Source organism: Capricornis sumatraensis, chromosome 19, assembly GCF_032405125.1.
Source record: "Capricornis sumatraensis isolate serow.1 chromosome 19, serow.2, whole genome shotgun sequence".
Taxonomy (NCBI): domain Eukaryota; kingdom Metazoa; phylum Chordata; class Mammalia; order Artiodactyla; family Bovidae; genus Capricornis; species Capricornis sumatraensis.
The window spans coordinates 65166520-65194381 of NC_091087.1; the positions used below are offsets into that span (position 1 = coordinate 65166520).

The window sequence follows — 27862 nt, forward strand, 5'->3', positions numbered from 1 at the left end:
TTTTGTAAAGTTCTCACTGAAATCTTTTGTTCATTTTTAAATTGGATTTCCAGTCTATTGATGTTCAAAATAGAAGACTTGTTTTTCAGATATATATATATTATGGATGTGGCCTTTCGGTCAGGGGATTTCCTTTTCAGGTATTTCAAAGAGCAAAATTTTCAATTTAATAAAATGCAATTTATTGATTTTTCTTTTATAGTTTTTCTTTAGTCTCCCCTAAGGTTATAAGGAAATTCTCCAATGTTTTATTCTAGAAGCTTTATAGTTTAAGCTTTTACATATAAGTATATGACCCATTTGGAATTAATTTTTGTATATGGTGGGACGTAAGGGTTGACTTTTTTGTTTCAGTTCAATTTGTTGAAAAACTTACTCTTTCCACATTGGATTGCAGTGACTATTTTGTTAAAAACTAATTGCTCAGATATGCATGAATCTATTTCATTGTCTATCTTCACACCATTATCATACTATCTTGACTAATGTAGTTTTATAGTAAATCTTGAAATTATGTAGTTTAAATCCTCCAGATTTGTTCCTTTTCAAAATTGTTTTGACTCTTATAGGACTTTTACATTTTAATAGAAATATTACTCTCAGTTTGTCAATTTCTACAAAGCATTCTGGTTTGACTGGGATTACATTGAATATGTTGTTTAATCAGGGGGAGAATTGACATCCTGAGAAAAAGACTCAATATTGAGTCTTCCGATTCATAAATGTGGCAATTCTGACCATTTATTTAGGTGAATAAATAAAAAAATTAAATAAATAATTTAAATAAAGAAATTAAAGAAATCTTTAATTTCTTTCAGCAATATTTACTAGTTTTCAGTGTACAGGTCCTACTGTTATTTTGTTAAAGGTATTCCTCAATATTTTATATTTTGGGTGCTATTGTAAGTAGTGTTTTAAATTTTAATATTCTACTTGGTTATTGCCATTAGATAGAAATATAATTTACTTTTTGTATTGACTTTACATCCTCCAACCTTGCTAAATTCACTTATTTTTTGTAACTTATTTCTAAGTTTCTTAAGATTTTTTCTGTATACATAATTTGCTTTCTTGCAAATAAAGATTTTTTTTTTTTTTGCTTTTAATTTGTATGTTTGCCTGCTTACCGGCCTGGTTCCCTCCTTCTCTCTCTTTCCCTTCCTTCCTTTCTTTCCCCACTTCCTTTCTTATTTTCTTTTTCTTATTGCACTGGCTCTTATCTCCAGTTTAGTATTGAATAGAAGTGCTGAACATGGATTTATTTGTTTTTCCCCTTCATTTGTGGTGGGAAAGTGTTCAGGCTTTTACTGTTAAACATGATGTTAGCTGTAGATTTTTCACAGATGCTTTTTATCATGTTAAGGAAGTCCCCATCTATTCGTAGTTTGTTGAGAATTTTTATTGTGAATGAATGTTAGTTTTTGTCAAATGTGATTTCTCCTATTAAATGATCATATGACTTCTCCACTTAATTCCATTAATGAGGTGAATTGCATTGATTTACTTTGCAGTGTTAAGCCAACCTTGCATTCCTGGGATATGTTCCACTTTTCAGTTATATTATCCTGCCAGACTTAATTGCTAATTTTTTGCTAAGTGTTCTTGCTCCTGCATTTATGAGGGATATTGATCTACTTTTCTTTTGTTGTAATGTTTTCATCTAGTTTTGTTTACAAAGTAATGCTGGCTTCATAAAACAAGTTGGAAATTGTTTCTTCTTTCATTTTCTGAGTTTATGTAAGATTTGTATTATTTATTCCTGTAACAGTTAATAGTGAATCCATTTGGTAAATCCATCTGGTCTTGAGGTTTTCTTTGTGGGCAAGTTTTACATTATGAATTCAATTGAATAGAATGGGGCATTTAACTGTCTACTTTTTATTGACTTGAATTTTGTAATTTCGTAACTGTGCTTTTTGTTGAATGTGAGCATTTCATCCAACTTATGTAATTTATTGGCATGTGTCTAGTATCTGCAGTGATGTTTTACCTTGCATTCCTAACATTGATAGTTTGCTTCTTTATATTTCCTAATTCATCAGTCTACCTAGGGGCTTATCAATTTTATTGAACTTTCTAAAAAAAACCACAGCATTTGTTTTATGATTTTCTGTTGGTTTTTTGTTCTCAGTTTTATTGATGTACTTCTATCTTTATTATTTTCTTCCTTCCACTAACATTGGATTGAATTTGTTTTTTTGTATATTGTTAAATAGAAGTATCAATCATTTATTTTGGATCTTTGAAATTTTTCAGAGCAAGAATTTAAAGATAAAAATTTCCCTTTAAGCATTGCTTTAATTGCAGCCTACAAATTCAAAATGCTGTGGTTTCATTGTATTTCAGAAACAAATATTTTCTAATATTCCTTGTAATTTCTCTTTGATTTATGGATTGATTAGAAGTAAGCTTTTTTATTTTATTATTTTTTTTAATTTTTATTTTTACTTTATTTTACCTTACAATACTGTATTGGTTTTGCCATACATTGACATGAATCCACCACGGGTGTACATGAGTTCCCAAACATGAACCCCCCTCCCACCTCCCACCCCATATCATCTCTCTGGATCATCCCAGTGCACCAGCCCCAAGCATCCTGTATCCTGCATCAAACATAGACTGGCGATTCGTTTCTTACATGATAGTATGCATGTTTCAATGCCATTCTCCCAAATCGTCCCACCCTCTCCCTCTCTCTCTCCCTCAGTGTCTCTTTTGCTGTCTCGCATACAGGGTCATCATTACCATCTTTCTAAATTCCATATATATGTGTTAGTATACTGTATTGGTGTTTTTCTTTCTGGCTTACTTGATTAGAAGTAAGCTTTATTAAATGTACAAATATTTGGTTATATTCTATATTTTTGTTATTTATTTCTAGTTTAATTCTATTGAGATCAGAGAACATAATTTACTCTATCACTCCATTTAGATTGTTGAGGCTTACTTTATGGATGAGAATACTGTCTTAGTAAATGCTGCCTGTGCCCTTAGCACATGTCTCCTAGACACTGTGTCTGTTCCAGTTGTTGAGTGGAGAATTCTATCATTATCAATTAAGTCAAGTTGTTGAGAATGTTGCTCAAGTCTCCTATTTTTTTGATTTTTTTGGTCTGCTTGTTTTATCAATTACTGAGAGAGGATTGTTGAAATTTACAACACTAATTATGGACTTATTTCTCCTCTAAGTTATCCTCTAAGTTTTGCTTTATATAATTTGAAATTCTGTCATTAGATACACTCATTTTTATGGCTGTTTTGTAATCTTGATGAATTGACATTTTCATCATTGTGAAATATCCTTCTTTGTTCCCAGTAATATTCTTTGTCTTGGAGTCTACTTGTCTGATATTTATAGAGACATTCCAGCTTTATTATGATTAGCATTTGAATCATAACAGTTTTTCTCTCATCTACTTTTAACATTTCAAGTGTGTTTCTCTTAGGCAGCATATATTTGGGTCATGCTTTTTGAGAAATTTAAATCCTATTTGACAATCTTTGTCTTTTAATGTATTTGTTTAGGCTATTTATACTTAATGTAATTACAGATATTATTAGGCTTATGTCTGTTATCTTGAGCTAGTTTTCTATTTGCCACATCTATTTGTTGTTCCTTTTGGATATCTTGCCTTCTTTTGAATTAGTTTCTACTGTTCCATTTTTCTCTCTTTGAATTGTTAGCTACAGCTTTTTTTAAAAAAGAATTACTCTACAATTCTTCAATTGCAATATGCACCTTTAACTTCATAGTCTACCTTCAAATAATATTATACTAGTTTACATGTAATATAAAAACCCTGTACACTTTCATTTTCTCCTTCCCATCCTTTTAGTTTCTTATCAAATATTTTGCTTTTCAGTTGCTAAGTTGTGTCCAACTCTTTGCACCCCCATGGACTGCAGCATGCCAGGCTTCTCTGTCCTTTGCTATCACCCAGAGGTTGCTCAAACTCATGTCCATTGAGTTGGTGATGCCATCCAAACATATGATCCTCTGTCACCCCCTTCTCCTCCTGCCCTCAATTTTTCCCAGCATCAAGGTCTTTCTCAATGAGTTGGCTCTTCACATCATGTGGTCAAAGTATTGGAGCTTCAGCTTCAGCATCAGTCTTTCCAACGAATATTCGGTTTTGATTTCCTTTAAGATTGACTGGTTTGATCTCCTTGTTGTCCAAGGGACTCTCAAGAGTCTTCTCCAGTACCACAATTTGAAAGCATCAGTTCTTCAGTGCTCAGCCTTCTTTATGGTCCAACTCTCACATCCATACATGACTACTGGAAAAACCATAGCTTTGCCTATACAGACTTTGTCAGCAAAGTGATGTGTCTGCAGTTAGTACACTGTCTAGGTTTGCCATAGCTTTTCTTCCACGGAGCAAGTTTTTTAATTTCATGGCTGCTGTCACTATCTGCAGGGATTTTGGAGCTCAAGAAAATAAAATATGCCACTGTTTCTACTTTTCCTCCATCTATTTGCCATGAAATGATGGGACCAGATGCCATGATCTTATTTTTTGAATGTTGAGTTTTAAGCCAGCTTTTTCACTCTCCTCTTTCACCCTCATCAAGAGGCTCTTTAGTTCCTTTTCAGTTTCTGCCATTCAGTTCAGTTCAGTTTCTCAGTCGTGTCTGACTCTTTGCAAACCCATGGACTGCAGCACACCAGGCTTCCCTGTCCATTACTGACTCCTGGAGCTTACTCAAACTCATGTCCATTGAGTCTGTGATGCCATCGAACCATCTCATCCTCTGCCGTCCGCTTCTCCTGCCTTCAATCTTTTCCAGCATCAGGGTCTTTTCTAATGAGTCAGTTCTTTGCATCAGGTGGCCAAAGTATTGCAGCTTTAGCTTTCACATTAGTCCTTCCAATGAATAGTCAGGACTGATTTCCTTTACGACTGACTGGTTTGATCTCCTTGCAGTCCAAGGGACTCTCAAGAGTCTTCTCCAATGCCACAGTTCAACAGCATCAATTCTTTGGTGCTCAGCTTTCTTTACAGTCCAACTCTCACATCCATACATGACTACTGGAAAAACTGTAGTTTTGACTAGATAGACCTTGGTTGGCAAAGTATTGTCTCTGCTTTTCAATATGTTGTCTAGGTTGGTCATAGCGTTTCTTCCAAGGAGCATGGCTGAAGTCACCATCTTCAGTGATTTTGGAGCCCAAGAAAATAAAGTCTGACACCGTTTCCATTGTTTTCCCATCTATTTTGCTATGAACTGATGGGACCAGATGCCATGATCTTACTTGTCTGAATGTTGAGTTTTAAGCCAGATTTTTCACTCTCCTCTTTCACCTTCATCAAGAAGCTCTTTAGTTCCTCATTGATTTCCACCATTAGAGTAGTATCATCTGTATATCTGAGGTTTAGAATATGGCAATTTAGAAAAATGTCCTACTTTCAAACATATAATCCTATTACTTTTTTATAGTGTAATATTGTTAACTAAATGCTTTGGGCTGTGGAATATTCTGGATGATGATAAGTAATTGTAATTCTCATTCTGATCTGTCTCAGTTCACTTGGTTCTCATCTTCACTCTGTGTGTATACTGAGTTGAGTTGGGTATTAACAGATTAGCTGAGGTTTAGACTGTGGGTAATGTGTGAAGGTCAGTTCGATCCCTGGGTTGGGAAGATCCCCTGGAGGGCATGACAACCAACTCTGTATTCTTGCCTGGAGAATCCTATAGGACAGAGAGACCTGATGGGCTATGGTCCATAGGGTCGCAAAGAGTTGGGCATGAGTAAAGTGATTTAGCAAGTACAACATATGAGAGAGATATATTGCATGTGGGCAAGAAATTCATCTTTTCAGTCTCCACATTTGATGGGGATGGGGTGGAAATGGAATGGTGACATAACCACTTTTAGTGGTTATTATGAATCTGAAAACTTCTTGGTGCCAAAAATCTAGGCTGTTTGGCCTAGTATGCTATAGTGAAAAGAACAGGGTTTTGAGAACCAAGAGATATATGTTCTAGCTGCAGCTTGTCACTTACTAACTCTGTGACCATAGGAACCTAACCTTTTAGATTTTAACTTACACATAAAGTGAGTTTAGTAATCTGCTGTACTATCCCACAGAGTTGTTTGGAGGATCAAGTGAAACCATAAATGTAAAAACTTCTAAAAATTTACTAGGCATATCATCATGAAATAATATTATGGTTTTTGGGCATGCCACCTTACACTAGCTTATCTTCCCCATGGGAAAATGGATAGAGTTGTGATGGTTTTACCAAATTAGAAAATACTTCATAGATTAAAAAAAAATTATTTTAGAAAAGTTGATGATGGTTCTATTTAGGAAAAGGAAAAGTAATGAAAAAAATTTTTTTTACTAGTTTTTACTAGGGCACAAATACTTTCAGTGAGAAATACTCATCAGCTATGCTTTGCTTTACAGCTTGGAACCCCATCCACTGCCAGCACATCGAATGCCACAATGCAATTAACAAACCAGCTGTGAAGGTACTGTTTTTTTAGAGCTGGGGCAATATTGTATTGTCAGTAGTCAAATTGTCAGGAGCAAATTCTTAAATGAAAGGGAGATTGCATCCTTCTCTGTAAAACAGAAGCCTATTCTCTGTGGTAATCTCAGATTAGTGTACTCTGCTTTGATCTGACTGTATTTTGGTGGGTTGGTTCAAGACAGAGCAATGCATAGTGGTGTCTGCAAATTTGTGTCTGAGTTCATAGCCAAGTGCTGTCGGAAACTGGCATAGTTCAGAATAATCCTGGTGAAACATTTACATAGTCCTTGACTGGTTTCTATTTGGGCTAATAAACTCAAAGAGTTTGCTACAAATTATGAGTGGCCTAGTGTATTATTATATGAATTCAAAGTCATAGGACAAAAATAGATAAATTTGTGAAGTCAGCTCAGTTCACAAATGCAACTTTTGTTGAAATGACTGAGAGGTTGCTGAATAGCAAACACATAGGAAATTACAGTAGAGGTAAGGGAACAGTGGTTTAGAAAGGTCAAGTAACTCTCCTAAGGTCACACAGCCTGAACCAGGTACCTTGACTCTCAGCCTTATTCTTTTTCTACCACATCAAATTGGTTCTGTCCTGTTATGACCCTGAATCTTTGAAGTTGAATATTAAGAAAAATGATCACATCACTTAACAAAATTATTTATGGTATATTTGTCAGATACAACACTAGGATAGAGAGACCTGTGTCTGGATTTGCAAAGGTTAATTTTTATATTACGACAAGTGGGAATTAGGCCAAGTGACTAAAGTTCAAGTTACTTTTTAGAAGCTATTGTCATTGGAGTTTACCTCCCTTGTTCTATAGATAGGTAGATAGGTAGACTGTGAAGATTACCGAATAATAGAAAGATAATATTATCATTTTATAGAAAGAGTAGAAAAGGTAAATGAGATATAAAAAGTATGAATGGAACCACAAAAATATAAATGAAATAAAATATGTTTCATATACCAGAAGTGGAAAAGGAGTGCCAGACATCACATTGTCATCAAGACATATTTTACCAACAAAGAACATCTTTGTGTTATTATGCTTTATCTTTTCTTTTGATGAAAGCAAATTGGATGAATTTATGCTTCCTGGTGGCTCAGATGGTAAAAAATCTGTCTGCAGTGCAGGAGACTCGGGTTTGAGTCCTGGGTTGAGAAGATCCCCTGGAGAAGGGAATGGCAACCCACTCCAGTATTCTTGCCTGGAGAATCCCATGGACAGAGAAACCTGGCAGGCTATAGTCCCTGGGGTTGCAAAGAGTCGGACACGACTGAGCAACGAACACTTTCATGCTGAGAAAGAGCAGGTGAGGGTAACCCAACAATGGCAGCACAGTCCTCTCCCATTCTACTCTGTGTGCCCTTCTGTGAACGTTCGTAGACGTTTGGGGTTCATAGGTACTTTCTGGTGTGAGGACATTTTGAGCTAAATGCAGGTGAGTTTGAATGTTATTCCAGATTCAGCTTAATTCTTCACAATGATGAGACTTTCACGGTTCCCTTGGTTTCTATATCTATCTTTTCTTCTCTCTGCCTGAGTCACAATGCCCTCTTTTGGTTTACCCAGACATCAACAGAAAATCTGTCTAATTTTCCGGTTATTTTTACTTGATTTTATGTCAGGCTGCATTCTGATTAGAAATGGTTTTTGGCTTCCTTCCCACAGAAATCATCACGAATTAGAAATTCTCCCTCTCTTCTAGGCAAACAGTCCAGTCCTCTCCTCTGGACCAGCTTCACTCTTCACAGGCTATTCCCTATAGCCAGTCCTCCAAAATAAGCCCAACCATTCTACCTTCTGTCATTTTTTAAATGGAGGTAAAATTCCCATAGCATAAAACTGATGGTTTTAAAGTGGACAATTCAGCGGCATTTACCACATTCACAACATTATGCAACCACCACCTCTATCTAGTTCTAAGAAATTTTTCTCATCCCCAAAAGTTTACTTTTTCAACCCCAGTTTTCCTAAAGAACTTCCTTTTGCATTTTTGCTCTACACTTCCCAGAGAGGTAATATTATTACTGACACTTCCTGTGCTGGGGCTGGTTTTACCACAGGTCTGGCTCAGGGTTGCTCTTCTTTACAATATAAGCACTCCCCAAATACATGGAGATATGAGCATCGGACAATAAATCAAGTTACCTCAAATTCAGATGCTTATAGAGTAATGTTAAATGAGAAGGAAATTATGAAATTACACAGTATGATGCCTATTTAGCTTAAAAATTAGGTATAAGGATTTTATACTCACATTCACAGTGAAAATGAACTGATAATGCTCATTAAAATGTTACTAGTGACTGCATTGAGATGGAGGATTAATGAGCTATTTAGATTTTCTTCCTTCCTTTTCTCCATTTTCTGAAGCCTCTACCTTGGGCATGTATATATTTGTAGACAGAAAATATCTATTTTAAAATGTAACAGATCAGTCAGATATGAACATATTAATATGGTTGTAAACTGATCTGTTCAGAGTAGAATGGGGTTGACAGTACTAGCCACAAATCTAGTTATGGGTTATGTTAATTCATTTAACATGTCAGAGGTCAACTAGCTAATCACTATTAACTATTTATAGTTATAACATCCTAGGAGTTTTTTGGGGGGAGTGGAATGAAAAAATATCTTTACCTAACAGAAGTGTCAATGACACAATAGAAATGACAGCAAATTTACTATACTGAAGAACAGGTCCATATAGGGTACATGGGAAAACCTCGGGGAAATGGATTTATCTTCACAAAAAACCCAGTATCTCCATAACAGAGAGGCATAACGCTAGGCAGTAACTGTTACCAAACTAAGCTTGGGTTGCCCCACCTGCGTGCAGTAAAGCTAAAACTACTGATACCGGGTTGTGGTGAAGGCAAGTGCAGCATTTATTGTAATGTGCTGTACAAATAGTCTGGGACAGGTAGTGCTGACACAGCAAAGCATCTTCAAAGGCCAAGTGAGGTGAGGGAGCCGGAGGCGGTCTCAGGGTGGTCTATGGTCTGTGGTCAGCTCGAGCACAATTCTCCGACTGGTTGAAGGTGAGGTAACACAGCGGTGTCACAGGGGTTAACATTATCAGTCCTTAGGCACAGTATGTTTGGAGCTACATACTCATGATCATCAAATAAATTTCTTCCATTTGGTGGTGGTTTTAGTATCTATAAAACAACCTGGGAAATGTTCATCAGATACTGTTATCTGGGTAACTTCAGAGAGGAGCTACAGCAGAAGCTTGGGGGAAGTGTCTGTCTCCAGGAGGCCCCATCAGGTCCTGCTTGGTTACATAATAGTGAAAGTTGTTCAGTCATGTCTTTCTCTTTGTGACCCCATGGGACTATACAGTCCATGGAATTCTCCAGGCCAGAATACTGGAGTGGGGATCTTCCTTTGTCTTCTCCAGGGGATCTTCTCAACCCAGGGATCGAACCCAGATCTCCCACATTGCAGGCGGATTCTTTACCAGCTGAGCCACCAGAGAAGCCTGGTTACATAATAATTTGCCAAATAGAAAAATATTATCTATTTTTTTTTGCAATAGGTTACAAAAAAGTAAGAGCAACAGCTAAAAGTTATGATAGATTCTAAAATGAAAGTATGTTGGAAATATAATCTATTATACCACACTCTGCTTTTTGGTTTTACTTGGTGCTACTTGAAATATCACCTTGTGAAATATTTGGATCCCAGATAATTACCTTACACAGGAGTCAGTAGTGGCTATGGCTATGGCTCTCAGCCAAATTTGGCCTGCTGCCTGTTTTTGCAAATAAAGTTTTATTGGAACACAGCTATGCTCATTTGCTTATTCATTGTCTCTGGCTGCTATTATGCTACAACAGCAGGTTTGAGTAGTTGTGACAGAGAATATATGACCCACAAAACCTGAAATATTTACCCTTTGGCCATTTGCAGAAAGTTTGCCAGTCCCTGATTTGACTCACCAAAAAGTGGTTATTTTTTGCATCAAAGTAAGCATGAATCCTAGCTAAGGAAAATTTTCACACTGGGCCTTTAGCACCAGGGAATATATAATTTACAGATTTTGATGGTATAATTATTTAAATTTAGAAATTCGAACTCTTGCTTCCACAACCATTGAAACCCCTAAGGGTTTTAACTTTAAATGGCAAGCTGTTTGGGTTATAAATTCAGTTCACTTATTCCTTTAAATTGGTAAAAAAAAAAAAAAAAAAAAGGCAACAAAAACTAAAGAAAAGGCAGAGTGGAGTTTTAGAAGAATTTGTGTCCTAGGCGTGTTAACTACATACTTAGCTATAGCATGGATTGATTATTTCTTGAAAGGCAGGAACAGAATTCAAAATTTCTTTGGTAAGTCATAAATGTTTAGACTAATGCAAAGCACAAAATCCAGTTAGTCATCGAATATTTTGTCCATTTGATTTAAAACATCCAAGTATTTGAAATATCCAAGTGATCACCTAACATTAACACTTTTCATCTTTGTACTTAGGCTAATGAAAACAGCCATAAATAATTGAACAGAATACTGCACAGTTAAACAAACTACAGATCATATGTGGACAAAACAAACCAAAACAAAACACCTGAAAGTGAAAGTTGGATATCTAGATTTTAGATTCCCGAGTAAGAAAAGGGAATCACTCAATGTTGGATTTAATGCTAAATTTTCTGAATGAGGTCTATTGAGAAGCAAAATTCTCTACTGCCAGCATTTTGCTAATAGTTATGATTTTTACATTTTAATAATGCATTTTCCTTTTCCCAAAGAGAGATTACTGTGTTTACCACATTAAAGAAGGAATTACTGTGTGAGTAATACAGAAGCAATTTGAACAGCCACCGAATGAGATGATTTTTTATCTTTATAGAATGAGGGTGGATTTCTTGACACTACTTGTTACTTGCATTGCAAATAACAAGAGAAATGAAAAACCACACTAGTCACATTTAAATTGCCGTGTTGGAAAAACAATTTTAGGTTGAATGGGTTTTACTAAAAAATGTTTATTCTGCTTTGCTTTCGAAAATCTGCTATTGAAACTTTTGTGTCCTTGACATAGGGGACGTGATAAACAGGGCAAGAGAGTTCATTCTGTCTTTTCCTGTGTTTCAGATGTGTATAGACCCCTCCTTGTCTGTAGCTTTGGGTGATAAACCACCCCCGTTGTATCTCTGTGAAGAATGCAGCCAGCGGATTGCAGGGTAGGTGCAAGAAAAGGCAATCTAATAGGGCAACGCTGAGAAGAATAATCACTTTGTCTTATATTGATTACGTTACCCTCATTTCCCATTAGCCTGTCTGTTTTATAAAGATTAGCTTGTCAGATATTTAATATATAGCAAACTTTCATTTGAAAAGACATCAGCTTTGAAATGTTTTAATATTTCTCTCCATGTGACAAAAGACAGCAATTCCACTTAAAAAACAGCTCCAATTTTCAAATGACCCTGTTAAAAAGGCCATAGTGAAAAAGAAAAGAAAGCTGTGGTTTTCAAACTTGACATAAAATTCAGATGGTTTTTCTGTGCTTGTTAGTTTCACAGAATCACACTCAGCTTTCTACAAATCATGCTGTATTTTGGCTGACTTAATGAGCATCTGGAGAATATCATTTAAAGATAACTGAATATGATGAAATGCCTATAATTTAAAATTTAACTGGAATGCATTAAACATTTAAAACGTTTATTAGGATAGTGCTCTTAATTACATGTCCTTTCTATTAGAAGTGTTTTAACAATAGCGTGCAGCTTATAAACGTTCATGTGGAAGGATAACATTGCAGAAAGGCTCAAAAATGGATTCTGTTGTTCTTTATAGGGACCACAGTGAATGGCTGATTGATGTTCTTCTGCCGCAAGGTATGGTTTACTTCAGGAAGGATGAATAATAAGTAATTGTGACAGATGGTACAGGTGATTTGTCTCCTTTTCTACTGTTTTTATTTTACAAAGACAGCAACCAAAGTATTATTTGCTATGAATATTCCTTTATATGAAGGATTGTATCAATGTCTTGGTTGTAATATACCCACACATGAATATTAAGGGAAGAAGTATCACTTCTACCAAAATTAAGGGTAGATGTTGGAATTGGGATTCTGTATGACCAAAGCTGAATTCTGTCTTAAGGGATTTTCTGTGTATATAACAGGTGTTGCCAATGGTATGCTTGCTGTGCCAGGTCAGAAAGAGAATAAAGAACATCAGTGAGAAGAGCATTGAATAATGGGTCTTTCTTCTGCCACTGTTTCTAGCTCTGTGTTTTTAGGAAAAATCGTTCAATCATCTTGAGTGTCAGTTTCTCCTTCATTAAAATGGGGATAATTAAATATATCTGGCCCATTTCAGTGAAAAGATGAGATTGTAATGCTTGCAGTTTGTTAGAGTTCTGAAAGCTATGCCTGGTAAGCTGGTAGGTCAAAGACAGAACGTTTCTCTATGTATGGGGAGGCAGATATTCCAGTTACCTAACTGTAGGCTGAAATGACCAGGAAAAATACTCAGGAAGGCAGAGGAAAGACGAAAGGTGAAAAAAGCTGGGGGCATACTGAGTATAGGTCAGGCACACAGGAGGAACTTGATCTATAACTTCAGAGGTAGATAATAGAAGAATTTACATGAAAGAATTTACGTATAACACCTATGTTAACTACATTCAGTTTTTTTTTAAAAAAAAAACTAAAGTACTTTGCTTGATGATAATTATACACCATTTCCTTATAGTTTAACTCAATATTAGATTATCTCAACCTTAAGAAATAAATTATTTAATGAGTGCTCTGCATTTGTAAAATGGATCAATAATGTCAGCTCTATATCCTTCAAAGAGACATTGAAAAGATTTATATAAGAATATCTGTAAAAAGATTTGGATTTACATAGGTAAAGGTAACTTTTCCCCTCTTAAATTAGGCTACCTTGCAAGTGAACTTCCAATGCTCTGAGGTAAAACCCATAGTCAGGTTCTATATTACATTTTAAATACAGTTAAGTCCCCTACATACAACCCTTCCAGTTGTGAACTTTCAGAGATGCAAACGTGTGTTCGCATGTCCGATCTCATAAATTAGTTCACGTGTCTGGAATGTCTGGGGTGCGTGCATCCTCCACAAGTGATTGTATTTTTGTGTACGTCATTGTATAGTACTGTATTGTACGGAGTACAGTAGTACAGTATCTTTCTTTCAAGCCCAGAATGTCTGGAAGCAAGCATAAAAGCAGTGGTATATATAGGTGATTGTGTTAGTTGGGTACCTAGGCTAACTTTGTTGCACGTGATGAACAAATTGGACTTACAAATGCTCTCTCAGACTGAAACGTGCTTGTATGTAGGGGACTTACTGTATAGATATGTTGCTAAATTCTGGTCATCTCCAGATGATATTCATCTGTTGAAGAAAATTGACAATAACCTTTCATTACTTACCCAGAGAGATGACCCACTAACCTCAGCTTAAGATAAATGCCAGGATATCAACTACTAAATAACCATTAATTAAACAAAATCTGTTTTAAAAACTGAGTTGTTAATCTCATTGATTTGACATTCACTAATTCATAATTTCTAGATGGAGTTTGGGAGACATTTACCTTTGATTTTGTTAGTAAGTTGTGATATAGACTATTAGCAATGATTTAATTTATTTTTTGAGCACTTACTATTTCAGGGGAAATATTAACAGATTCTTAGAAAAATTATTTTCAAGTTTTATCAACCACCAATTTTCTTGGAGATAAATGGTATGCCTACTACAAAGAGTTTTATCCATTTATTAAACTTAATCCTGAAGTACTAAGGTAGTTTGACAGCCTTACTCCAACTGACCTATCCATGGGTTTGAAAGATGTTTTCTCTTAAGAAGCCTGCAGCTGGTTTTGCACTAGTTAAGGACTGATGTCAGTTGAGAGTTTGAGTCTAATTCATTTAAGTTATTAAGTTTTTTTCTACAGTTCTGATATAGCAAATCATCTCCATGGTGAAACTCTAAGTATATCACATCAACTCAGTGTCATAGCATAATGGAAGAGCAGTAGACAGGGAATCCAGAGACATTTCTGGATTGATTGGTCTCTACCATTGATAGCTTGTATGATCCTGAAGAACTCCTATAACCCTCAATTTTGTTCTCTGCCAAATGACTGAGTGAGATTAAAATTATTTGATCTGAATTCTAAGTCGTATCTGAGAAGGTTTAATTATTTCTAGGAATAGGTAAAGTATTTGTGGCACACAGGTATTTTTAATCTCTTTAAGAATGAGTAGATGACAATTCATGAGACAAAGGAGAAAGGTGTTTTGGCCAAATCTGGAGGTTGTGTTACTAAGCTTGTTTTTACTCCTTTTCGTGGCTGCCCTTATTAAAAATGGGCTCTCTCTTTTTTGTTGATATTTCGTGTACCTTCCCCTTACAGCTGAAATATCTGCTATATGTCAGAAGAAGGTAAGAGCATCTGTGTGGTGCGGCATGATTTGCTGTGTTTGTATGTAAATTCATTCATTGACATCTGTCTCATTTCTGCACCATGGTTTCCCAGTATGTACATGTCACTGTATTTGTGAAGGGGGAAAAGAAATTATTCAGCATGCAAGATTGCTATGTCTCGATGGTCTCTATTTCCATTTCTGCTTTTGCTTACCCACCATATGCACAGTGTTTTTGAAAAATAATATGAAATAAAAGCATATGTGTAACTCTGGGGTAGAAATCTGAATACAAAAATGAGTGACAATGCAACTTAACTTTGGTAAATGATGATCTTGTTTGCTAAAAATCTTTATTGTTTGGAAGTAGAGTGCAAGTGGTCCAACACTTGTGTGTCAAAAACATAACCAGACCAAATATATATGGAAAATACATATTTATATGTGAGGTGAATGATATCTCTACTTGAAGATTCTTCCTTCAAATAGCCACTGTTCTTGACACTTTCCCTGAGCTATTTCTATCTTCTTTTCTTGCTCTAGTTGTTTGAGAAATACAAGAGAAGGTAGTATGATGTCATACAAAGAACTCTGGGCTGGTTGATTGAGATACTTGGATTCTGGTCAGCTGTCTTCCCATCTAGCTATGAGACCATGTACCTGTCATTTAAATGTTTTAGGAGTTGATTATGAGTGGATACCTTTGGAGGGCTGTTTCAGTTTTCTATTGCCATGTAATAAACTATCCTAAAATGTATTAACTTACAACAGCAAACATTTGTTTGATCACAATTTTGTGGATCAGCAGCCCTGCATACGCTCACCTAGATAGTTCTCTTGATAAACTCCTCTAGGCTCACTCAGGTATTTTCAGTCAGTTAGTGGGTTTGCTGGCAATTGGCTGGTCCCAGATGACTTTACTTACATGTCTAGAGCCTCAACTGGGATGGCTGGAATGGTTGGGATGACTAGGGTGTCTGGCCCTCTCTCTTTCCATTAGATGTCTCATCTTCCAGGAGGCTAGCAAGGTATGAGGGTTCTGAGAAAGTGAGAGAGGAGGCTGCAAGGACTTTTGAGACTGAAGCTCAGTGGTTAGCACAGCATCACTTCTGCTGCATTCCATTGATCAAAGCAAGTCCAAAGCACAGCCCAGTTTAAATGAGTGGGCAAATAGACTCCTCCTCTTTTAGAGAAGGAGCAGCAAGAATTTTGTGACCATATTTAATCTACCACAATTCACCTTCTGGACATAATTACTTACATTCTTTCCATATGACAAATATTCTTACCACCTTACAAGACCTGGAAAAGTCTAACCCGCTTATGGCTTCAGGCTTAAAGTCCATTGTCTTGATCTGCATCTGGTCTGCTCACTTATGAAACCCTTCAGGTACAAATTTTCTTGAACCAGAGACTGGTGAATTAAAAAGCAAGTTATGCGCCCTCTACATACCCAACACAAAATGGTGAGACAGGGATAAGGATGACAGCAATAGACCTCTGTTCAAAAAGAGGAAGAATAAGCAGATAGCTGTTACTAGTCTATAGCAACTCCAGCCATGAACATGTCAGCAGTTCTGCCTCCAGGGATAGCAAATGTGCCTTGATTAGGGTCTGATTTTGCTTCCTGGGAGTAGTTTCCTAATTCATTTTTGTCCTGGGATCTTTCCTCCACTCTCTAAGACATGTTTACTTTTCAATAAGAAATAGCCCATGTTGCAACTGAGTAACTCTCTCAGTCTGCCTCCTGCATGTAGACATAGGGTTCCTAGACCTCTTTTTGTGTTGCACTGTGTGTGTCCCTTTTAGTCTGCTGGTGGTGCTTTTATTAGTTTGCCTTTCTTTAAAATTTGCGGATTTTCTATGAATCTCATTGGAGTTCAGTGCCCTCAAAGCCACATCTGTAATTCTTTTTGAGACAGTTCCTTTTATATCATGGGCATTTCAGTCTGCCCTTCACATTATTAGAAGCTATGTTCTAGCAGAGATGCTCAACTGGGCATCACCTTATATCTTTCGGAAGTTTTAACAAAGGATCATAGTCATTCACCATACTTTTGATTTCATTTTTATCCTGAGGCTATTTACTACTTTGAAAATCTTTTACAAGCTGGAGAGACTAGGATGAGAAACAGTTATATTTTCTAAATTGACATATCCTGGCTCTGGTGGTATACCTAACGTATTTGACACCCACAATGGATCATTTTTTAACACTCTCCTCATTTATGTGGCAAAATTATTTTTGGTAAAAGCTTAAAATTAGCACATTTTATTACTTATTCTTTAATAAATGTATTTTATATGAAAGTTCATTTTGAGAACTTTTATTTGGTTCATAATAGATCAGAATGTTTCAAGCTTGCTTTGGCCAAAGCTTGTGTCTTTACTTCTTTCAGTACTAGATATTTCTACATTTGAATTGTAGGTTTGAAATAAATGTCAAGATTGTGTCAAATACATTGTAAATCAACTATATTACAGTTAAAAAAAAGATTATGTCAAATAAGCATCAAGAGACAGACTTTTCTTTCTTTTAACTTCTTTTTAAAATTTATTATTTTTTAAAGTATTTTACTTTATTTTGCTTTACAATACTGTATTGGCTTTGCCATACATCAACATAAATCCGCCATGGGTGTACACGTGTTCCCAATCCTGAACCCCCCCCCCCCCACCTCCCTCCCCATACCATCTCTCTGGGTCATCCCAGTGCACCAGCCCCAAGCATCCTGTATCCTGCATCGAACCTAGACTGGCCATTCGTTTCTTATATGATATTATGCATGTTTCAATGCCATTCTTCCAAATCATCCCGCCCTCTCCCTCTCCCACAGAGTCCAAAAGACTGTTCTATACATCTGTGTCTCTTTTGTGAGACAGACTTTTCTTAATTTCATTTTTGTTATTCTATAACACCACTTGGAATTATTTATTTATGTTTAAAATTCTAGGCAGTGAGGATCTCTCTGGTGGTGCAGTGGATAAGAATGCACCTGCCAGTGCAGGGGACATGGGTTTGATCCCTGGTCTGGGAAGATTCCACATGCTATGGAGCAACTAAATCTGTGTACTGTAATTACTGAGCCCACATGCTGCAACTACTGAAGCTTCTCAACGAGAGAAGCCACTACAATGAGAAGCCCACGGATTGAAACTCGAGAAAGCCTGCACAAAGCAATGAGACCCAGTGTAGCCAATAAATAAATAAAATTGTGAAAAAAAAAATTCCAAGCAGTGAAACAGCGTGGTTTGAGTGAACATATGAAAACATACCCAGCTGAATCTGAACTCAAGAGAAATCTCTCTGGTTTGCTTTTGAAATGAATGCATGTAGCTGAGTTCACAGGGTTGAGGACTGTCTGTGGCTTGGAAATGTATTATCCCGGGTTTCCCACATTGCAGGCAGATTCTTTACCCTCTAAGCCACCAGCGAAGCCCTATTTAAACTTAGTAGGTGCTGTAGAGAAATTAACACAATGTTGTAAATCAACTATTGTTGTTGTTCAGTCATTCAGTTGTGTCCGACTCTTTGCAACCCCATGGACTGCAGCATGCCAGGCTTCCCTGTCCTTCACCATTTCCCGGAGCTTGCTCAAACTCAGTGATGCCATCCAACCATCTCATCCTTTGTCATCCCCTTCTCCTCTTGCCTTCTGTCTTTCCCAGCATCAGGGTCTTTTCCAATGAGTTGACTCTGCATCAGGTGGCCGAAGTATTGGAACTTCAGCTTCAGCATTAGTCCTTCTAATGAATATTCAAGATTTGTTTCCTTTAGGATTGACTGGTTTGATCTCCTTGCAGTCCAAGGGACTCTCAAGAGTCTTCTCCAACACCACAGCTCAAAAGCATCGATTCTTCGGTGTTCGGCCTTCTTTATTGTCCAACTCTCACTTCAACTAAAAAAAAAAAAATCAAAAAAACAGTAGGAACCATAGCAATTGTTTAGAACTTTGACCAACCAAAGGTTATTTAGGGGCAAAGTATTTTATCACTGATATTATTTAGAATTGATGGCACGTGGTGATAAAGCAGGTTAGGTTGACTTTCAGTTTATATTCCAGATACTAATGTATGCATTAGTATCCAGATACTACCTAAGGAATCACTCAAAATGTAGCAGCATGAAACAACAACTGTTTAATTATGCTTTTAGATTCTGAGGGTCAGGGATTTGGGCAGGGCACAGTCCACAGCCTATCTCTGCTTGATGATATTTGGGGCCTCATCTGGGAAAACTAACAGCTTCCCAGGTGGCTTATTGGTAAAAAAAATCCACCTGCCAATGGAGGAGACATGGTTTGGAAGGTCTCCTGGAGGAGGAAATGGCAACCCACTCTAGTATTCTTGCCTGGGAAATCCCATGGACAGAGGAGCCTGGTGGACTACAGTCCATGGGGTCACGAAGAGTTGGACACGACTTAGTGACTGAGCATGCATGCACGCACTGGGGAGACTTGAATAGCCAGGGGCTGAAATTATCTAGTGGCATCTAGATCATATGTTAGGGCTCTGGGATGGGGTGACTTGAAGGCTGGGCTTAGCCAGCTCTGTTGAGTAGAGACTTACTGCCTCTCCATATGCCTGGGCCATGACAGAATCCTGAGAAGAGTATCTTGATGAGGAATCTTCTGAAGAGAGAACTTTCTCAGACCCTAAGATGTCTTTTTAGAAGCAGCATGTCTTTTTTAGAAATTGCCTTGGGAGTCACACGAGTATTACTTAGCCGTGTTTTCTTGGTTCAAGCTGGCACAGCCCATTTAGGTTCAAGGCACATGGAAATCTATCTGAGGAACCAAACCCAAAGAGCCTCAACCACCACTGGACTTCATTTAATGAGACCACCTTGAACCTCCTGCCAGGAATTTGCATGTGGAAAGAATGTAAATAATTTGTGACCAGGAAATAGGATAGGAGATTGTAGGCCTTAAACATCAGGACTTTATTATAGCTAATAACTACCCACTAAACCCGTCTGTTCTGTCTGTTAGTTGCTCAGTCATGTCTGACTCTTTTTGACCCCAAGGACTATAGCCCTCCAGGCTCTTTCGTACATGGGATTTTCCAGGCAAGAATACTGGAGTGGGTTGCCTTTTCTTTCTTCACACTAAACCCATATCCACATTCCATTGTTTATGTAACAGTGGGAATCCCCGAGGAACAAAGACTAATTACAATCAAAAGGAAGAAATAAACACTAACAATATACTCTGACATAAACCATGTTGCTAGTGATGTGGTTTGGTTTGGTTTGGAGAAGTCCCAAACTGGTAAGGATTCATGCGCTTCCAGAATGAAACTTAGTATGTGAAAGAGAAAGAGCACAAAGCAAGAAATATACCTCACTTGGAGAAGTCAGGACTGACTTGGTTATTGAAGAAGACGTAGGCCTCGGTGCAGAAGAAATACATTATATTTTAACAAATAATTTAAAAAACATTAATAAAAGGGAAAAAAGATCATAAAAATTTAAACTTGTTTTTATGATTTATTGACCTGAGTCCTGTTCAGAAAATGAGATTTCCCAGCACTTGTATCCAAAGCCTTGTGCTAAAATCGAAGTGGAACAAGCCTTACTTTGAAATGATTTTTCCGACAAGCAATTCAACACATGGTCAATGTCTGGATGTTGGTTTTGTGCTTGGTTTTTTCTTTCTTCTGTTTCCCCAAGATATCTGTTATGGAAGGTTCTCCAATCTTCTCCAAGCCCTGAGTTCATAATGGCTTAGGGTATTATTTCTCTGATTCCATATTTAAAAAAAATGTTATTGGATAATAGTTGATTTACAATGTTCTGTTAGTTTCATGTGGACATCCAAGTGATTCAGTTATACATATACATATAATCATATTCTTTTTCAGTGTTTTCCATCTTAATAAGCTCTATCAAAAGGGTGAAATGCTCTCTGACACAAGCTATTGAGTATGTGGTGGTGGCATCTCTAACAGGCTTGGGTACACTTTTACGGAGAGGTCAGGGATATTTCCTGATTGCTCCTCAAGTTACTTGATGTGGGCGTGGGTGCTGCCTTGCCCCTCTGCTTCTTGTCAGGGCAGCTCTGATAATAAACCCCCCTGAACCCTGGATCTCTCTTTTTCACTGCACCATTTTTCACACTTCATCTGTTGATTCTTTTTCTGTAGCTGATGTTCAACAGCTGCGTCTATGAATGGTTATTACTGTGCTTTGATGTTCCCGTGTTATCAACTGACATATTCTTTAGGTCTTGATAGAAAGAGCGCTGGTGGGGATGGGCAGACCAGCTTCTGGGCCATCAGCTGAGCACAGCACAGCTCCCTACCTGTCCTTGAATGTTCATCAAGGACAGAGGAGCTGCAATAGAAATGTGGTCTTTAGGAGATGGATAAAATAATTTTGAAAGTTTATTTTAGGGTTTAAAATTGTTTGTTTCCTACCCTGATGTGCTGTGCTATGCTTTCTCTGGACCACAGTTTTCATTTTTTTTTTCATATTTCTGCTGAAAACTATTGAAACACTAACTTGGGATAATCTAGGAAGCCCCCCACACCCCATGCCACATGGCTGAGGTCACTTTATAGAGGACTTTTTAACACAGATTCATTCATATTTAGAGTTTCTACTACTTAACACGAATAGAAACCACTTCTCACCTTAATTTTGAACTATGGCTGAAATCTAACTGGTTAGAGATGAGCTGCATTTTGGAAACTAGTGACACTTCAGGAAAGTCCTGCCTCTTCTAGTGACCCTAGAAATTTCCATTTGTTCCAGTTATTAGCCCTGTTTACCTCAGTGGTGAATTTTAATTGATTTCACTCTTCTCCTTCTAGAACTGCAGTTCCCATGTTAGAAGAGCTGTGGTCACCTGCTTTTCAGCAGGATGCTGTGGTCGTCACGGAAACAGGCCTGTTCGGTACTGCAAAAGATGCCACTCAAATCACCACAGTAACGAAGTGGGGGCTGCCTCAGAGACCCACCTCTATCAAACCTCCCCTCCACCCATCAACACCCGGGAATGTGGCGCTGAGGAGCTTGTCTGTGCCGTGGAGGCCGTGATTAGGTAACAGGGTTGTTAGTAGCTTTCCCTGAAAACTCTGCCTTCTCTCTGAGCCACCCTTTCCCCATTGAGATGTGCGCACTTAATTTAACTTCAAGAGCCCTCAGCCAGACAGCTCACTTTCTACAGTGTTGCAGTGATGATGTTTTAATTCACTCATTTAACAAGTATTTTTATGGAATGCCAGTTATGTGCCAGGCATGTGGTAGGCACTGGAAGACAGAAGAAAGTGAAATATGGTCTCTGCCTTCAAGTTACTCATGGCAGGGGAGTCTGTAAAAATGGAAGCACGAATTTGCCAGCCAAAGTGGTGAGCACAGTGACAACGCAGAGACGGGACTCTCAGGGAGTGGAGAGGAGGCGCCAGTCAGAGAGAAGGGGTGGGACAGAGGTGTCCCAGACTTGACTGCAGCAGCGAAGGATGGGAGAACTCGAGACAGTTTGGTATTGGAGTAAACCAGAAGGCTGTGGAGTAAGATGGACCAGATCCTGCAGGCAGCTGGCTTTTTCTATCACATGAGAAAAGGGAGCTTTACAAGTGATAACTCTAGACTTGTTCTCTTTTTGTATACTATTCACCGAGATGAGCTTTTTAAAGATAAAGAGACAATATTAGAATGTATGTTTTAAAGATAAGGACTAAGTCTTCTGTTTCTCTTATCCCAGTGGCCAACACATGTGGAAGTGCAATAAATGTTTGCTAAATAAAACAATGCAGAAAGTTTGGAAAGAGAAAAAAACAGCCATACTGCTGTCATCATCATCAGTTGATTTTTGCATATGTTCTCCTAGTTTTATTCAAATGCTTATTTTACTTATATAATTGTAATCACAGTGTATCCACATTCTTTTTGATATAACATTATACCATTAGCTTCTTTCCATGTTGTATAGTTTCCACATTTATCATTTTTAGTGGGTACATAATATTTATCTAGATTATTTTCTTCCACCATTAGACACTTCAATTTCTTCCATTATTTTTACTGTTATAAATAACTCTGATAACTATTTTGTGTATGGTGCCAGTCCTGTATTTTTTATTTATTTAGGGTAGATGACCAGATGTGGCTGACTGGGTCAAAGGGTATGAATATTTTAAGGACACTTGATACATTACCAAACTGATTTTCAAAGACTGTATGTGAATTTCATACATCATGATAGTTTTTGCTACACCCTTGCCAACATTGTGTATTATTCTTTAAAATTGTCATCTTCTTAGAAAACTGAAAAAGGAATCTTTTTTATTCACTGTTAGGTCTTTGAATTCTAGATATTGAATGTTTTTCCATTTGAGTATCAGTTCCTCAAACTGTCCTTGATCATGCATTTGATGTCCACATAGCTTCATATGGGACTTCCCTTGTGGCTCAGTTGGTCAAATCCACCTGCAATGCAGGAGACCTGGGTTTGATCCCTGGGTTGGGAAGACCCCCTGGAGAAGGGAAAGGCTACTCACTCCAGTATTCTGGCCTGGAGAATTCTGTGGACTGTATAGTCCGTCGGGTTGCCAAGAATCTGGCATGATGGAGTGACTTTCACTTTCACTTTTTTCTTTCATAGCTTCACATTAGATATAGGAGAAGCATTGACTTCTAGTGGGATGATTGGTAAACTTAAAGCCAGAAGACATCAGTTCTGGTTGATTCTTATTGATTGGAGGAAGTAGCCTCTTTGTGCCTCAGTTTATACATCTTTGAGATGGGGATGGAGTAGAAAATAACAAGGACATGAGGCTCCTTCCAATTTAAAGGAGAACAATGAGTGATGCTTGAAAACTCGTGAAGTAATTGCTCTGAATGGGGTCGTAATCTTGAGTGTGCTTTTGGGTAGTCTCACCTGAAATTTCTCCTCTTCTGCAGTTTGTTGAAAGAAGCCGAGTTCCACGCTGAGCAGCGGGAACATGAGCTGAATCGCCGGCGGCAGCTGGGTCTCTCCTCTTCTCACCATTCCCTGGATAATGCTGACTTTGACAACAAGGATGACGATAAACACGACCAGCGGCTACTCAGTCAATTTGGAATATGGTTCTTAGTAAGAAAAGAAGTTAATCTCTAATATCTTATGTTTTATTCCAACATTGCCCTGGTGATGAGTTTCTTCTGTTCTTTTTAGGGAAGTAAATAGTAAACGGTGAAAAATTAACCTTAGCATTCACCACCACCAGTGTGTGTGTGTGCTCAGTCATGTCCCCCGGGACTGTAGCCCACCACTTTCCTCTATCCATAGAATTTTCCTGGCAAGAATACTGGAGTGGATTACCATTTACTCTTCCAGGGGAATCTTCCCGAGTCAGGGATCGAACCCCACGTCTCTTGTGTCTCCTGAACTGGCAGGCAGATTCTTTACCACTGCTCTCTCTGAGAAGCCAACCTTAGCTTAGGAAATCTATACTCTAGGACAGTGACTGCACATTGGATTTACCCAGGAAGGTTTTTTAAAAATGTCATTGCCCAGATTCCATCCCAGAACCTTGGGAACTTTTTAAAAAGATCCCTTGTTGATTCTGATGAATAGCCAGGTGTTGGAACCTTTTGTGCCAGATTCTAAACTGTTGGAAATGCACATTTTGACAAGAAACAATTGGGTAAGTTACTAGAGTATATTGTGAAATGTTGGATTCAATATAATTTATAGATCATTCACCTCTCACTGACGTAATATTTTGTTTGCAAGTTCAGTTACTGTGGATCTTTTTGTGTATTTATGGCAAGTCTGTAACACAGCCAGAAAAATTATTGCCAAACCAGTGCAGGGAATTTGACTTCTATTGACTGAGTCAACTGAAGTATTCATTCAGGGAAGATCAAACATACAGATCCGAAGTTCTAAGAATGCTGAATTTGACAGTTCTGCAGAGAAGCAGACTTTTGTTTTTGCCCATTGGAGAAATAGATTAAAAGTCTCCATAGTGATACATCTCTTTTATGCTTTCATATATTTTTTTGCTTTGTTTTGCTTTATCAAATTGGAGTTTAATTATTGATTTTGCATGTCTCGCTCATAGAACTTATTATCTAATGACAAACTGACTACTATTGTGAACTCATTGAGGCAAAGATAATGTGTTATTTATTTTTTATATTCCTGAACCCTACTTCAGTGCTTAATAAAAGGTTAATGAATAAATGGTGAACAGTTTTGAAAAGTCTATTTATAATGTGGTGAACTGAGGGGTGGTGCTCTTAAGTTTTCAGAATTATTACTGCTAGGAAATTCTTGGTGAATCTGATCATTTTGAAACTGAAATATATATAGATTATTTTTACACTAAAGATATTTATGAAATTTCACTTTGTAGACTTAACTTTTTAAAAGTATTTACCTGGTACAGAATATGTAATTGATTTCTTTTAGGTGAAAAAGCTTATTGGGAGGTGCAGTCTTGAGGGGAAGTTGTTGCAGTTCATCTCTCTGTAGAGAAGAACACAGTTTCCAGGATAAGTGGTCCTCCATCATTTATGTAGGACTGCCTATTTCAAATGGATTATCAGGGACATCTTTTTTTTTTTTGGTCTTTAAACAAACATATTATGTACTGAGGCTGAAGGAGAATCTAATCTATTTCCAGGTGAGTCTCTGCACGCCCAGTGAGAATACTCCTACGGAAAGCTTGGCCAGGCTCGTGGCCATGGTGTTTCAGTGGTTTCACTCCACAGCGTATATGATGGATGATGAAGTTGGAAGTTTGGTAGAAAAGCTGAAGCCTCAGTTTGTCACCAAGTGGTTGAAGACAGTATGTGATGTTCGCTTTGATGTCATGGTCATGTGCCTTCTTCCCAAACCAATGGAATTTGCCCGGGTAAGTGGAGGCTGATAAAAAAAAAAAATTAATCAATAATTTATCTAGGAAAGAAATGGAGGGGAGAATGGATACATGTCTATGTATGAATGAGTCCCTTTGCTGGTCACCTGAAACTATCTAACTAACTAAATTAACATTATTAATTAGCTATAGCCCAATAAAAAAATGAAAAGTTTAAAAAAAAAGAAAGGGGAAATATTATTTGACCCAACCTGAGGATTATAACCCAAGAGACAGTCTTTCAGAAAGCTCTGAGGATTGTTCTGCCCTTTGGAGGCCATAGCACAGATATGTAAAATTTTGAGACAAAGGGTTTTATGTCAAGTGATGTATTATTGACAGTTAACACAATCCAGATCTACACATACTAAGTGAGTAGTGCTGCTGTCAATGGGGTTGCAAAGAGTCAGACACGACTGAGCGACTGAACTGAACTGAACTGAGTGGGTCACAGGTCATCATGGCCTCTTACAAGATAAGAAGGAAAGTTATTTCCCAAGCGTTGTGACGCTTGATGCAATTAAGAAGGAATGTTATCTCCTAAGGAGGTCTGGTTAATGCAATTGCACAACATGTACTAAAGGGGAAGGAGGAAGCCTAAATGGGCAGAGAAGAATTTTTATGTTTAAAATTTCCTTGTCCTGCGATAAAATACTCATCTTTTTTCATGAAGACCTACAGCTTGGACCTTGTTGGAGAGGAGGACTTGGGAGAAGCACTATTGTTACTGAAAACCTGGGTTTACTTCTCAGTGGGTGTTGCGCTAAAAGATAGAAGCCAAGGCAAAGATCACGAGAAGGAAGGATTTCTTAATACTTGCAGCAAGTAAGGAGGACACCAGGGATCTTTCCAAGGCAGTATCTCTCAACAGCAAAATTGGAAACCTTTTAGGCTAAGGATACATGCATATTCATGAAGGGGCTTGAGCAGAGGAGAATTCAGCATAGAACTGGGGCAAAGAGGGACAGAGTCTAAGCTTTAGTTGATTAAAGTCAAGAGGGTCAGAAAAGGTCAACACCATCATTCCTTAGATTCTGACCAGTCGGGAGTCTCCGCTTGTCGTCCCCATCCTCCACCTGGGTGGGGGCCTTGCTTCCTGCAGAACTCAAAAGTATGTATCAGATTGTAAGGTAGATTCCTTGAGGAGGAACTAGGACTCTTTTATTGCTAGACTATTGTTTCTTGACTGATTTTCCTTTATTACTATCCTTAAAATTGTTGATTACTGAGACCTGTTCAAGGGCAAGCATTGTGAACAGGCTTGGATCACAAAATGGCTTAAGTGAAAGTGGCTTCTCTTCTGTCAAGAAAACCATGCCTGGTTCTTTTTCTTTGGAGCCCTGCCCTGTCTGCTGACACTACCTTAGCTACTAGAGAGTTATCAGTGTCTGTAGAAGAGGAACACCTCTCTTTAGTCAATAGAGCTGTCTCCCACATTGTAGACAGACACTTTACCCTCTGAGCCACCAGGGAAGTCCTAAATGAGCTTAGGAATTGCCTTTTAGCTGATATGCTGTTTTGATGTTAGTTTGAGATGGGGAAGAATGGCAAGAGGAATGTGTGACATATCTTTAAAAAATTCAAGGGACTATTCTTTCCTGATGTCGCTGAATATTTTAACTAAGAAACAGGAAATAAAATAGCCTTTCCCTGAGGCTGCTAGAGCTCAGCCTTTTTCTGGTTTGGGGAAAGGCTAACAGTTGACTAGGAGCAGTTTCTGTGGATATATATATATCTAGGGATGAATGGTCCCTGCCCTCTCATGTGGAATGCCCAAAAGATTTAAGGTGAAAGTGAAAGTTGCTCAATCATGTCCATCTGTTTGGGATCTCATGGATTATACAGTCCATGGCATTCTCCAGGCCCTTCTCCAGGGGATCTTCCCAACCCAGGGATCGAACCCAGGTCTCCCTCATTGCCGGCGGATTCTTTACCAGCTGAGCCACAAAGGAACTGCCCAAATGCTCCTTTTCTTCTGGCTCTAGGACGAATTTCTCTTTGCTTGTTCTCTTGCTTCTGCCTTACTGGATCACAGGTTTCAGATGCACAGCTGCTAAGACTTCATATTATCATTCATGTCTAGCCCAGCAAGATGGATATC

At 37.8% G+C, this 27862-nt stretch overlaps 1 protein-coding gene across 3 annotated transcripts in view; it reads left to right on the plus strand.

Moving 5' to 3' along the window:
* UNC79 (unc-79 homolog, NALCN channel complex subunit) overlaps window positions 1-27862 on the plus strand; it is a 209032-nt gene that overhangs the window by 37081 nt on the left and 144089 nt on the right. For all 3 annotated transcript variants that reach the window (XM_068991237.1, XM_068991239.1, XM_068991238.1), the window contains exons 5-11: window positions 6420-6484; window positions 11602-11690; window positions 12310-12350; window positions 14904-14932; window positions 21727-21956; window positions 23819-23990; window positions 25528-25758. In XM_068991237.1, coding sequence (XP_068847338.1) covers window positions 6420-6484; window positions 11602-11690; window positions 12310-12350; window positions 14904-14932; window positions 21727-21956; window positions 23819-23990; window positions 25528-25758 — 857 coding nt within the window. The remainder of the gene's footprint in view (window positions 1-6419; window positions 6485-11601; window positions 11691-12309; window positions 12351-14903; window positions 14933-21726; window positions 21957-23818; window positions 23991-25527; window positions 25759-27862) is intronic.